At 41.0% G+C, this 14423-nt stretch overlaps 2 protein-coding genes across 12 annotated transcripts in view; one reads left to right on the top strand and one right to left on the bottom strand.

Moving 5' to 3' along the window:
* Window positions 1-12427, bottom strand: part of KIF21A (kinesin family member 21A) — an 87905-nt gene extending 75478 nt beyond the window's left edge. For 9 of the 10 annotated variants that reach the window (XM_051805220.1, XM_051805223.1, XM_051805227.1 and 6 more), the window contains exon 1: window positions 12240-12421. In XM_051805220.1, coding sequence (XP_051661180.1) covers window positions 12240-12283 — 44 coding nt within the window. In that variant the 5' untranslated portion in view covers window positions 12284-12421. Of the gene's footprint in view, window positions 1-12239 lie in introns of all 10 variants that reach the window. The other variant, XM_051805221.1, reaches the window with a different exon arrangement.
* On the top strand, window positions 12408-14423 carry LOC127478917 (uncharacterized). 2 transcript variants are annotated; one of them, XR_007907403.1, is made up of 2 exons: window positions 12408-13626; window positions 13769-14423. XR_007907403.1 is itself a non-coding variant. In XM_051805231.1 (2 exons), exons 1-2 carry the CDS (start codon window positions 12426-12428, stop codon window positions 13784-13786), a joined length of 912 nt encoding a protein of 303 aa, XP_051661191.1. In that variant the 5' UTR covers window positions 12408-12425; the 3' UTR covers window positions 13787-14423. The 2 variants fall into 2 exon arrangements, 1 of the variants encoding a protein (XP_051661191.1); XM_051805231.1 differs by having other exon boundaries at window positions 12408-13319.

Genomic DNA, 14423 nt, shown 5'->3' with positions numbered 1-14423 from the left:
CTGGAGTGACAATCCCCCTCTTTACTAAGGAGGTGGCAAAACAGGAGAGCAATTATCACTACAACAGTGCAGTAGATGACAAGCATTCTGCCCCACTGGATATTCCTTGGATAGACATATAGCCTAGCACAAAAGTTTAATCTTATGGTGAAAACTGCATGTATAAATTACAGAATACATACATAGAAAGAGCAGTCAGTTGTCCAGCTGGACCACAATTAGTCATATTTCCTTGACACATCTAGTAACATTTCCTAGCTACAATCTGAGAAAACAAAAGTATATAAATTCAAGAGAGACACATATGAGCTTTGAAGCATTTCATTCAGTCTACCAACACATTTCTCTCTTTTAAAAAGATTGAACTTCAACCAGACAACTCTTACAGATACTAGGCAGACATCCAACAATACAAAAAATGCAAACCAAGCTAAATGTTAACTTTGCCCAGTGCTCCACATCCATTTTTATGAATACACAAATCTAAAGAAATAAAGCAAGTTAACCCATTTGACAAAACAAGACAAAAACAGATAATGCACAAATTACAATTAATTTCCAAAGAGTCTTAAGAAACCACTCCAAGGTAAGTAACTGATGCTTTTGGGTTGTATTCACAAGATTATCACATGCTTCATGTGATGAACCACTGACTATTGTACGCATTTCTTTCTGCCATACAGAATCTACTGTCTGAACAAGCCAGAAGAACTGAAAGAATGAAACATGAACAGCAGGAGACAGAGAAAGAGACACGATTATTCTACAAGATGGCTGAGGAGAGCACATCTGAAAAGCAAAGAAACATTAAACAGTGATGGAGATTAATTATTCTTATTAGTCAGCTTGGTCAAAATAATAAGTAAGCTTGAACTGTGGCAAAGAAAACACAGGCAGAAGGTGAGCACCACATATTCCTGGGAGAAGAGGAAAGCAGACTTATCAATAACTGAATCACACTCCAAATGCCTTCACAGCAGCAACATCACATTTACGATGAAAGAGTCTTCAAAGCAAGTAGGGGAGGATCATATGAGGTGAATGTACAGAATTTGGAACAGAATTATAGATACCACACAAACAAACTAAAGCTGCCAGTACTTCACGTTGTGTATGCTTACAACACATTTCCTCCTAGTAGCAGCTGCATCACCAGCACTACTGGTCAGTCCCTCAAGAATCCCGTCTATCATCTTTGAACTTACATGGAGAAGAGACTGCACCTCCTTTGCTGAAGGTGTCCCCTGTATCTCGCTTTTCCAACAGATCATAGGCACAGAGTTCTTCAATATGTTCAGGGCTTTTAGGCCTTGTTTGCTCTCTCCCAATATAGAACAGAAGGTTACAAAGATAACAGGCCCAAGTTCTTATCTGAGGTTCACACTGGGAGGACAAGAGGCACTGATCATAAAACAAAGCACAAAATTTCCCAGCCTGGCATAAGGAAAAGAATTTGACCATCAAACATTAGGACAGTCAAGTACTGGTTGCCCAGAGACACCGGGGAAATTCCATCCTCAGAGGTTTTTCCAAGATCTAACTTGATAGAGCCCTGTGAAATCTCACCTGAATTTAGTTTTAGCCATGTTTTGAGTGGGAGGTTGGATCAGATGACCTCTTGAGGTCACTTCAAACTTGGATTAACCTAAGCTTACCCCTCCAAAGCCGTAAGGCTTTACTGTTCACGAGGACACCGTCACACCTCTGTGAACACACTCTGACATTTGAATGGGATCACTCGATTGTGCTGAATTCAGGTCCTGGCACTCAACATGCAGCTTCACAGACAATTGGGGTGGAAAAAACACTGAGAGGGTCAGAGTTTATTTACCCACTCTACCTTTCTGGACCAAGGCGCCATTAACTTGATCCAAAACGTTCCTGGCAGTTATCAGTTTGAACTGCTTTCAGAAGTCTCCCATATGGGCAATTCTGTATCTCCACAGGCTAATCATTCCAGGACATACATTCTTACAATAGGAAAATATTTTCTTCCTTTTACTTTTCTTACTGGAATTTAATTCTACTACTTTTTATAGATCTCACCTTGAGCATGAAGAACATTTTATTCCCTTCCACTCCATATTTGACTCTACGTATTTCAGTACAAGTCTCTTACCAATCTTCCCTCCTCATATCTCACTATGGAAGTGGTCGTGTTTTCTAGACAGTCATTTCCCTTCTCTTTTCAATCCCCCTCAGTTAGTCCACATTTTTCTTTAACAGGAGGACCCAAAACCTAACACTAGATATCAGCAGTACTGAACAAAGTGTATGGATTTCTTTGTACTTTCCATAAGGTCTCCAATTTCTATTACACTAATTTTCCTCTTTTGCTACAACACTGCTGTTTCATACTTAATATTTACACATTATTCATAATCACTTGAACACCTGCCTACAATAGCAGCAGACAGTGCACCAGCCCTTTGTGTTCAGTCAAGTAGCAACCAAGATGTAGGTCAACACCATTTTATGCAACACCATTTTCCTCTTCCCAAAGAGGCATCTCTGCACTCAGCAGTCAGAGTTCAAAAATTAACAGAAGCACTGCTTTTAGGGCTGCAAGCACAGAACCAAGCACTTTCATCTGAAGCTCTCAGCTGTACAATGTTTCTTGGAGGTCTTTTCCAGCCTTGACAATTCTATGATTCCTTTTTGGGGCCTACCAAAGTTTTATTTGTTGACATTTAGAGAACATGGGAAAAGTCCATCTGTTCCTAAAAGCTTTGCTAACAATGATAATGAAACAGATCTACAGCTATATTTTAAAATGCAGAGCCAAGGCAGTGGGTTGACCAGCCAATGCAGATCACTTTGAGGATTGTGTGGGGAAGAAAAAGAAACAAACAAAACAAACAAACAAAAAAAGACATCAACAAAAAATAAAACCAATGAACCAACCACCCAAACAAACAAACAAAAAAAAAAACAAACCAAAAAAACCCATCACACCATAACAACAATCCCAACAAAACCCTAAAGTCTGAAAGTCTGAAGCTTTTAGGAGTACAAAAAAAGAAAAAAGTACATTTAATTATACGGATGTTTAAATCCCAAATAGTTTACTTGCAAATACCAATTCAGCCCTATCTCACATCTCATTTTTAGAGTTTACTGAACACCAACCCACTTTTGCTGAACTCACAGTTCTGCAAATGAAGATCAGATTGGCAATTTTATTGTTCCTGAGTGATGGACTGACTGATCAGATTAGACAGAAGCATAAGCTGTGCTCTAAGTGATATAGATTGAACAGGTGGCCTCCTCTCTGATCTACTGCCTCTTCAAACACAAGTAAAATCCTTCTCTTTTTGATCACATCTAGAAAATATACATTCAGATATTTAATCGCCCTTAACCCAATATGAAAATATTTTTCTGGTTTTCAATGCATTTCAAACAGTTTGCTCACAACAACCTTTCCCAAATATACCAGTAATTCACACTCACAATATAATTTTAACTAGGAAAATACAGAAGTTTAAATGGTATCAACATCCCTAGCCTGCAAAGTAATGTGTATAGATAACACTTCTTAAAGAAAAATTCAAAAGGTATCACAGAGACAGAGTCTAAAAATAATTATTTCACATGTACTTAAAATTAAAGATCAGACTTCAAAAAGAATGTATTTCAGACTAGGGAGCAAAATAAACTTTACCTGGACAACTTATGCAGAGTGACAACTAAAGCAATGTTTGCTTAGCAGGTAAAAAAAAAAAAGAGCAGTCAGCTATTTCCTGGAGATCAAAGTGTTTGGTAGAGGCATAATTCCTTTTCCCCTTCATAAAAACAAGTGATGGGGAGAGGGAGAAACATATAGAATTTTTAATTGTAAGACTTTTCAGTGACTAACTCAGATGTTTTAGTAGCAGTTGCTTTTCTCATGATATTATTCCGTGTATTATTTATATCGTGTTTACTTTGATGCTACATCTTCGGCCTGAGGACCTTATCACATAATTCTAAGATGACAATAAACAAAGTGCCAGTGGACCATGGGGAGGTAAAAGCAGGAAAAGAACATTAAAAAAACCCAACTCACTACTTACACTCATACCCCTCTCATATTCTCATAAGGGTGGAGATGGGGACGCACAGAGATTGTGTCCTATGGCAGAATCAAGCACAAACTAAGAGGCACAGCTGCAGCTGGCAAATCAATACTACTGAGAGAGAGATTAACAACTCTAAGACCTTGGGATAATGAGCTACTTGGAATGACACAAAAGGTCTCGGGACTCATCTCTCAATTAGTCCCATGCCAAAGAAAAGAAATGTCCAACAAAATGAATGCTAAGGATTACTGACTTGGAAAAGCAAAGTTAATTAGAAAAGTAACTTCTCAATTTTCAGTATTTTGAATAAATTATATAAACACACATCTTACTTAAGTCAGTCTACCTTCGAATCACTTTATTCCAAGAAGTCTCACATGCAACCTCTCACCAAATGCTTCAAAGGAACCCAGATAAGCCACTTTCTCCATTCTACGCAATCCTAAGGGCTATATTGTACATGGGACATTTCTTAGCAATCCTGCCAGTGACCCCACAATTATGCAAGACTGTATTTCATTTTTTGCAATATATTTCTAGAAGATGTTCTTTTCTTTTGTGTTTTAACCTATTACTGATGATTTGCACAACTTCTTAAGCAACACTACTAACAAGTCCCATATTTAACACGGTCTCTTGACTGACATTAATGCTCCATGGCTATGTAGCTTTTCAGCTTAATATGTCTCCTTAAATTTGTCTTAGCAGTATTAAGCAAAAGACAACTAACATGATTATAAATGGAAGGAAAAAACAGTCAATGAAAAAATACACAGCTTAAAGACAGTAACTGAGGGATTGGACAATTGACTCAAGATGTGGAATACTTTTTTCCAAGGCTCCAGACGAGATTAGAACCAGTAAACAGAGAAGCCTCTTTGATCAAATTCTTCCATTATCAAAAGGGAACACAGAAGAAAAGATAAGTGTCAGACTTTGAGATGTCTCACAAAAGGGAAACATTTTCTGTCTCGTCCTATTACTGATAACGTTCCCTGTGTTCAGCTCTGGTAGCTGAACCCTAATGCTATAGCATGCTACAGTCTTTTAAGTCTTATTCACCTTGAAAATAATGTTTTAGTCATGTTTTTAAAGGATCAATTATGCTGAATGTAGATGAAAGTGAAAATAAGTATCCTTCAAAGTTACAGTGTACAAAGGAAAAGATTTCAAGAAACCTGGAGTATTTAAGAGCTAGTATGGAAAAATTATATCTAAAATGTCCTGCAAAGAGTTAGATACTTGCTAACCAACAGAACTATGCAGAGTTCCTACAGCAGCACAAATGCAAGAACCACTAAGACACTAAGATTTACCTAAACAACAAATCCTTTAATCCATTTTTAAAGCCAACAATGGAAGTGCACTATTCCATTTGAATGCATATAAATCATTGTGTATAATAGAACAATCATATAATAACCTTTTACTAGGGTCTTGTTGTTCTCAGTTTTCTGTGTTGAAGCTCCAGAGTAAACAAGCTGAAGGGATAAGTCATTCATTTTTGTTAAGCAGACTTAAAGATGTAAAGATGCTTAAAGGGTGCATTGTCCCAAACAGCAAGCCAAGCATTTGTCAGCTGATTTAAAAAGAAAAAAGTTCTTTACACAAAAATTAATTATTCCAGCAGTGGCCAACTTTGCCAAATCTGTTGAGGACACTAACTAGAATAAAGGACCAGATGGTACTCACTCCTTATTTCCATTCAGAGTCTATTCAGGAAATATTTTATGCTAATCAATCATAAGCTCTGAATAATCAGTTTTTCACATATTAAAATACCTGTTGAACATTTTGCTTCTCTATGCATCAAACTCAGTGTGACACTACCTTAAAATCTTTTTACTATTCTGCATTTGTATCTTGTTGCTATAGTAAACACATCAAACAAGACCATTTTTGAAAAATAAGGCAGCATTTCTCCCCGTAGTTATACAGGAGCAGATATATTTCACCAAGGAAAAGTGGAAATAAACACTGAAAACTACAAAAAAACCAAGGAAGGGTAGGAAGAAAATGAACAAAATTTAAAACAATTTAAGAGAAGAGAAAGAGCACAAGCAAAGAAAAAGGCACAGCTCATGCAGTTACTCTTGCTAGACTTGTTCAGATCAGGTTTGATTTCTAATTAAACTTCCTTGTTCACCAGGTCAAATGACACTTAACTTTGCACAAGTATTTTACATGGAAATAATATTAGCATAACAAAAAATTCTCTGCTCTGGCAGCCACAATACAGCAGAAAACTGAATATTTTCTTTAGGTACAAAAAAAAAAAGGCACCTAAAAACTTAAAATGGCTTTATTTCCCCATCACTAATCAGGCAACAGAACATTAAAGCAAGAATTGCAGCAGCCATCTCTGAGTGGGCAGCAAGGGCAATCTATAAAACACTTAAAGCAAATCAAGGGAAAGCAGAGGGAAGGATCCCTTGATCCCAAGCATAAGGGTCATTCAACTACTGTAGAAGAATTTACAGAAGTCACACAGTAAACCTGAAAATATGAAGCCTTGAGTTCAGTAATAAAGGCATGTCTAGACCAACAATATAAATCCTAACTTGTCACAGATCGTAAGTAGCAAAGACAACACTATTAAATGGAAATTGGTGACTAACTCAATGGATTTTCAAAGCAAAGTAAACTCCCGAGTCTTCTACAAACTTTGGGAAGTGGCAAGTTAAAAATATAATTCACCCGCAAGCATGAACAGACCACCCATGTACACCACTCACTGCTTTTTCTTCTTCCTAAATTCAAGACACAAGGCCCAAGTAGGATTTCTTTCCCCTCCATCAAAGAATGAGTTTGTGTTTACAACAGGACTGGTGGAAAGTTTATTTCCTAGAAAGTAAGATGACAGATTTCAGCCTACCCCAAGCAATATCAGTAACGGATGATCAAGCTAGATATTGTGAAACCAGAATTAATTCAGCAGCAGATGGTGCCGTGTCTTTTTTTCAGCTAAAATGCAAAACATACAGATGGAGTAAAGTTTCGGTGAAGGACAAGGGAATGTTTGTTTAAGTCAGGGAGTAAAGAAAAACACCAAAACTAACAAAAAGATATGCAACTCGAGCTTTCCAAAAACAAGATCTCTTTTGTAGTTTTCCCTTAACAGACTCTGGGCAAAAGACTTATTTTCCAACACCTTACTATTTAATACTGTTGATAATTTTCTTTTCTTTGATGGGGCATGCTTGCATACTTATAAACTGCTAAACTTTGTTAACACAGTTACTTTGAGATATTTTCCCCAAAAAACTGTCCCAGCTTCACATGACTACAGATAGGTAGTAATTACTGTCTATTAAAAGGAAAACTTTGGTTCATTTTAAGGAGCCAGTGGACAGTACTGTAGCCTACTGTTGTTGCTTATCTAGTTACAGAATGATTTATGAGAATGCTTAGCACTGTATCGGAAGTATGAAATGAGTATCTGCCCTCCAGAGCTTATAATATATACCACAGCATACATGTTCATTCATCTGACATTTGAGGAGCCATTCATGGAGGATAGCTTAAACACAGCTGTAACTGTTTGCAAAAGAGCAGCCCAAGAAAGAAAATCAATCTCAGCTGCCATCAAAGTGCCTTAAAACACACCTGTTAAAGACAGGTTCCTTCCACTCAGCTGCTTCCTTCCTAGTGTATTTAACAGTAGCTGGATCTAAGACATAGGAAAACTTCAGTATAAAAGCTATTAGAAGAAAATCCTTAAAAAGAAGAATGCAACTTTGAAAAGGTAGAGGGAGGCAAGACAACAATAAACAGCAGATTCCATATGGGGAGAAAAAAACCACACAGAAACTAACAAAGGAGAAAAAAAAACAACTATAGATGTCTAACTGATCACACAGTTCAAAAACTGGGGGTATGAAAAGAAATCCTGCATTCCCAGAACAAAGCTTTGCAGTGGAAAGCTAAGGCTACAAGTGATGAACATATCCCATTTGCCTAATCAAAAGTCAACACTATATCCTTATGTCCTGCCACAATCAGCTTGATTAGTTGCAAAAAACCTCTATTCCTAAATTGCACTAGTAATCAATATGTTTTTCTAGCATACTTCATCTCCCTTTTGGAACACCAGAAACAGAGGCTGGGTGGTTTCCATTCATCAGCTGCACCTGTTATTAAAAAAATTTAGCAGTAGTTCCATTACATTTTGCACACATAACTTCCACACTTGGCAAACGTCATTTCACCTTTGTGAAGCAGTGTCACAACATGTGGCAGGCACCCAGGGTGGGTATGAAAAGGGAACTTTTTAGACAATTCAAGGCAGTGGGTGGCTGGATCTCAGAGCCTCTCTACCCAAGTGAGCACAGTAGCAACACTCCCCTTCCTTGTTTGAGGGATGAAACACAAAGCACGCAAAGCAGTGAAGTACTCTTGCTAAAGTAGGGAAGAAGGCACATAGAGAGACTACCAAGGATGATGAAAAGAGGGAACTTTCACAACTGTTCTTTACTGATGTTAATTAAACATACTTGATTATAAAACATCATCCCCTAAAACTTCTCTCTCCCCTGGTTCTTTGTGTTCTGCCCATTAACACAGTTTCAGCTGGGCTCCATCTTTCACAAGAACACAATCAATGCCAAAGCTCTTCATTTCATCAGCTAGTATTTCGTGTCCTTTAATGTCCACTCCATCTGAGGTGTCACACAAGCATATTGAAGCAATCATCTCCTCTTGACTACTGGTCAGTTTTCACAGCTATTCATCTTTTCACATTGTACTTCATTATTTCTTCTTCTGTTTTAACACAGCATCTCAAACAAATCAACACTGAAGCTTATCATCTATACATCTGGCATCTCCACTGCCTCAAAGTGGATCAAGGCCATCTTTTGCCTTTGGAGGACTAGAAGGCAGTTTCCTTCAATGTCTACATTATTATCTGGATCCTGTTACGGAGAAGACATAACAGACATACTTCCATGCTTTATCAGATAGTAGAGCTCCATGCAAGGCTTCTGGTTAGCTCTATCCAAACATTATTGTTCTCCAAAAGTTCCCTTTTTCAGCATGTATCCAAAGGACTGAAATCCAACTGTCTTATCTTCTTAGATCAGCACCCCTAGGACATCCTAACCCTATGGCTCCAAGCCACATGGGGCAAGGACAGGCAGTAACTGTTGGAGCCATTTCAGTTCCTGAAACCCAGCTCAGGTCTAGTTGGTTAAAGGGTAAAAGCAAGTGCACCTTTGACTGCCGTGACCCATCCAGTCCCTTCCTCAGGTAGCACAAGGACTCTAAAACTCAGTAACAGACACAGACCACTGGCTGGTGGGGATCTAAATCTTAGGCGAGAACTTCGTCTACCCAACGTGCCAGCAGCCTACCTGCTGCATTTTCACTGCGGACATCACTGAAGTGGCAAGAGAGGCAAGAATCAGAAACTATAATCTACATCCTTTTGTGAACTTGAAACAGTTCCCTATGATGTTGATACTATTTCATAGCCTTGTCAAAAGTTACTTTTCATATGAAAAGACACTTGCAAAAGACAGTTATTTTAGATTTACGAAAAGGATATTTTTTCACATTTAAAAGAAAGAAAACAGTCATTTGATTAGATAACTATAGTGGGGGCTCTGTATCTGAAAGCAGACATTACACAGTCACACAGAGAGCAAAGTTCTTTGTTGAAGTTGCACACCATCATCAAAACTAAGCCCACATGTCTTTCAGTGGTGGGTGACAATAGAGAAAGAAATATTTTCTTAATTGGAGAATTTAACATTAGTTGCTGGATTATCTGCCAAGCTATTTTCAGCTTTCATGCTTCACTAAACCAGAGTATTTAGCTCATCAGTCACAAACCCATTATTACACTGAAGAAAATGGGGAGCAATTAGCATACAAGATGATAGCTTAAAGGTGGTGCTAATTGGAAAGAATGAAATATTTTTGAACCCTGTTGTATACAATTAGGTGAGATAATCAGGTTCTGGAAAAACAATTTGCTAATTTCAGATGTCTATTCTATAACCCATGTTTAAAGTTTAAGCAAATTCATCTTCATAGTAAACTCAGTGCAATCTACCTTTGCAGTATCTTGCAAACAAACACGAGGGTTGCAAACTAAAAGCTGGTCCAGCTGTAGAGCAAGCCTTGTTCAGGAAACATACATACAAAACACAACGACTAATTCATCACAACAGCGCAGATCATCACTGAACTAAGCTCAAGTTGCCAGAAAGAACTGAAGAACAAAACCAACAAGGAAACATAATGTAATATTCATAATGCATGGTACAGCATGGCACCCATACATAGTGAGCTGCAAAATCAGTTGAATTACAGGACTGTACAAAATACACAATCAGAAAAAAAATAAAACCATCTATAAAGAGCTACTGGTGGGAAAAAAAAATAATTGCGCATGCTTTTGTTCATGACTGCTAAACAGAGAGGGAGAAATCTTGTGCACGAATAGTTCATCTGCCAAAAGGAAGAAAGCAGACAGGAGGAAAGATGCAATTCTTTATTACTAGCAAACTGCACTCAGACACAAGATGTTAGACAATTATAGTGCAGAAATACACCTTGTAACATTAGAGATTTGTTATCAAGAGTTACAGCTGCATGATTTTAATTCACTTCTACAAATTGTTTGGCATATATTATTTCTAATCATCACACACAACTATAAAAATACTTCTACCAGTAGGTTTTTAATTCCAGGCTGCAACTACTTTCTGTATTTGTAAATTAACTTCTACATCACTATTTCTCTTGGCTCAGAACATATTTAATATTTTCTTCAAACAACAGAGCAGTCTGTAAACCTGTAACACACCCTGTTTTTAGGTTCACACCTATCTCATATTTTCCTTTTTAAAAATACAACTTAATTATGCTTTGGAATAATACCTCCCTGTACATCATGTGAAAAATGCTTCAACAGATACTACTCACAAAAGCATCTCTCTCCATAGAAAAATGCTACTGCAATCAGACTTTAATGACCAACTGCAGCATACTCCCCATGTTATCATGCAGGGGCGGTGTTCCTCTGTTTACTGAAAGCGTTATTGCACCGTTCCCCCTACACACGAGTACCAACCATAGCACACAGTAACATCACTTATTTCTACATCCTTCGGGGGGAAAAAAAAAAAAGAAAGAAAACAAAACCACCACTCTTTGGTCTTCCTGAACAACCCTTGAAGTCTCTAAGGTAAGATGTATGAAATGGTTCCAAAGACCCATTGGAAGAAACAGACTTTCCCCTAAAGTCTGATTTCTTGTGGTATAATATTCCAAGTGTGCCAGCATATAACATAAAGAAACTTTTTAAAAGTAAAGACATAAATCAACATTCAGTATCACAATTAAGCCCCAAATATTGACATACATATACATAAATAGACACAGATATATACACACACATATATGTTTCTCCTCATGTTTGAATCATGTAAAGACATCTTGAAAATTAAGGCATCTGTGTGCTAATCTGGAAGTTCTCCAAACAATAAAACAGTATTTTCACAAAGAAAACCGACAAGAGACAAGAGTTCTCCGAGGAACAGTAGATTTTTATCTCTGATTAAAGAGTAATTTGAATTAACTGATGTTTTAAAATTATTTAAGCTCCCCTCCCACTAAGACTTCTATGTATACCTATTCCTATGCATTGTGAGCAGCCCTATGGGAGTTCATCCCTCTAGTGTGTGAGGTTAGACACAACCTCCGCGGGATGAAAGCCTTTATCCTTCTAAAAATATCAGTCTGCCAGGATCCACTCCCGCAAAGCTCCGTGATGCAAACGGCATCGCTACAGTTCAAGGGCTGCCCAGCTTCCATGAGTAAGCACTAGCAACACCGAGCTATAATTACTCGGAATATTTTTAGGGTCACTGCTCAAAATTAGAGAGAAACGAGTGAGAAAGACCTCAGAATGGTGGCGGTCCTTCCCCCCGCTCCTCTGGCTGTTTCCCACTGCTGCGAGGAAAAAAAGAGCCTCAGCAGGAGCAGCCAAGGCGAGGCGACCCCTCTCTGCAGGGAAGATGTGCCTCGACGGTGTCACTGAGCGGGTGGGGAGCCCGCACCTCCGCGGGGGCACGGGCACAGTCACCCCCCGCCACCCGCACCCCGGCCCTCACCTGACCGCCACCCGCACCCCGGCCCTCACCTGACCGCCACCCGCACCCCGGCCCTCACCTGACCGCCACCCGCACCGAGCTCTCGTCCGGGCCGCCCGACATGGTGCCGCGGGCGAGGGGCGGCCGCGAGCCTTGCCGGGAGCGCTGCCGGGCCGCGGAGGAGGTGGGGGCACCGCTGCAGCTGCCCCCTCACCTCCTCCTTCTGCTCCGCCACCTCCTCTCTCCAGCCATTTTAGGTGACTGAATGAATAGGTGCGAGCCGCGGCAGTGCAGAGCGGTTCGCGCCGCTCCTCCTCCTCCCTCCCGGCCCGGCCCTCCCAGTCGCTGGGCGGGGAGCGCTGTCAGTCAGCCGCCGGCGGGCCGAGCCGCGGTCCCGGTCAGTGGCCGCCCGGGCGGGCGGCTCCGGCTCCTCCGCCCGCTGCAGCCGCAGTGCGTCAGCGGGCCCCGCCCCGGGCAACCGCCGCGGCGGGCGCGGGGGGCCCGGCGACACGCGGGCACACGGCCCTGCGCACACGCGCGGCCGCCGCCCCGCACGGGCCTCCCCCCCAGCTACACACACAGACACGCACACACAGACACGCACACACAGACACACACACACACACAGACACACACACAGTGCGGTCTCCGCACGCACCTGTTATTTGCACACGCACTCCTGGCATTTTTCTGCACACACGCACGGGTGGCGCTTGCCCACCGTGCGCACGCAGCCCTTCTTCTCACTCCTGCCCTCGCGTGTGGGCTCCACACGCGCCTCTGGCCCGCACACCCTCGCTGGCGGCTGTGGGCGCACATGGGGCCGATCGTGGTGCCCGGCTTACACGAGCCTGTTCGCCCACACGGACACACGTGTGGCACTTACACGCCTGCACTCAGCGCTCCCACACAACTGCACAGCTCGCCCACACGCAACTCTCCACTCGCACGGTCAACATGCGCGGCTCTCGCACAGCGCTGCACACAGCTTTCGAGGCCTCCTTCCTGGGAGAGAGCCCTTGCCAGGGCCGGGCCGTTTGCCCTTCCACATATTTCCCTCTCCTGGGCAGGAATGAGACCTCCTCATTCCTCCCCTGGCCTGTGCTGGCCCTGCCTGCAGGAGCACAGAGCTCTCCCACCTTCCTGGCTGTGCCGGCAGGTTTGTTTGCCCTGGCTGCTCGAGCCAGGCATCGCTGTTCTCACTTCGCTAATGAAATGCCTGGGTTTTAGCTGGAAACTGAGTGGGCGGATGACACTAATTTTTGATGCAAATAGTATCCCTCCCAGGAAACAAGCCCGTCTATTTTGCCCAAAACAATTCACATTCTTAGGGAAGATTTTCCATCAGAATAGGCCCGGATTTGAATTTGTAATGATATGCTAAAAGCCTTGCAGTTCAAGTTGTTTTGCTTCTGTTAGTAAAGGTTGTTCACGCCCAAGCCCCAGCCTTGGTCACAGATGGGCAGGTGAGATCTCCTGGGGCCTCTAACCATGCTCCTGAATCTTTCAAAAGTCTCTCTTTCTCAGCAGAAACCCACTGTATTATAGTAACTCTGCATGTTTCTCATAGTTATTCTCTGTCTTTTCTATTTTTCTCTATTTATTTAGAAATTGGATTGTTTCTAGAAAATGGCCTGCCTGGAAGTTGCTATACAAACTGATGATTTTCTGCTTTCTTCTGAATTACACAGCATCAGCACACAAATCTCCAACAACCTTTGCAAATACGGGGAACTTAAGCCACATATCATATTGCTGAGGTACACCGAGATAATATTTATCCAAAAGGCAGAAAAATGGAGATCCAGATAGCTCAGTATGAAATCACTGAGGGAATCTGATACAAGCAGAGCAAAGACTACATTTCCTTGGGCTTCTCAGCTCATTATTCTCTAATTTAATGCCATAGGCCAGATGCTTTGTTCCACCTTTTGCCTCAATGTATTATGGAATGGGCAAGATAAATAAAGAAAAAGCTCCTGCAGGTGAATTGTGTTGGCATTCATACAAAATAGCCTTGAAATGAAAGTGGCAGAAGTCTCATAGTTCAAGGGCATTTCCAGCTAGAAGGGACTGAACACTCGTGACTGCCTCATGCATCTGTGGGTCTTGTATTGAAAATACCCTGCAACCCACTCACAGTGAGTGGAATCCTATGGCATAATTAGGTTCTCAGAATTTAGTTGTACCAGATTTACAAATCAAGCTAACAATAAAACTTCAACAACTATGGAAAAGGTCGCTGTTTCTTATCCAAAAGTAT

The sequence above is a fragment of the Manacus candei genome, unplaced genomic scaffold (assembly GCF_025592945.1).
Source record: "Manacus candei isolate 608988 ecotype Guabito, Panama unplaced genomic scaffold, ASM2559294v1 h1tg000063l, whole genome shotgun sequence".
NCBI lineage: Eukaryota > Metazoa > Chordata > Aves > Passeriformes > Pipridae > Manacus > Manacus candei.
This window is presented reverse-complemented; position numbering and strand designations above follow the sequence as displayed.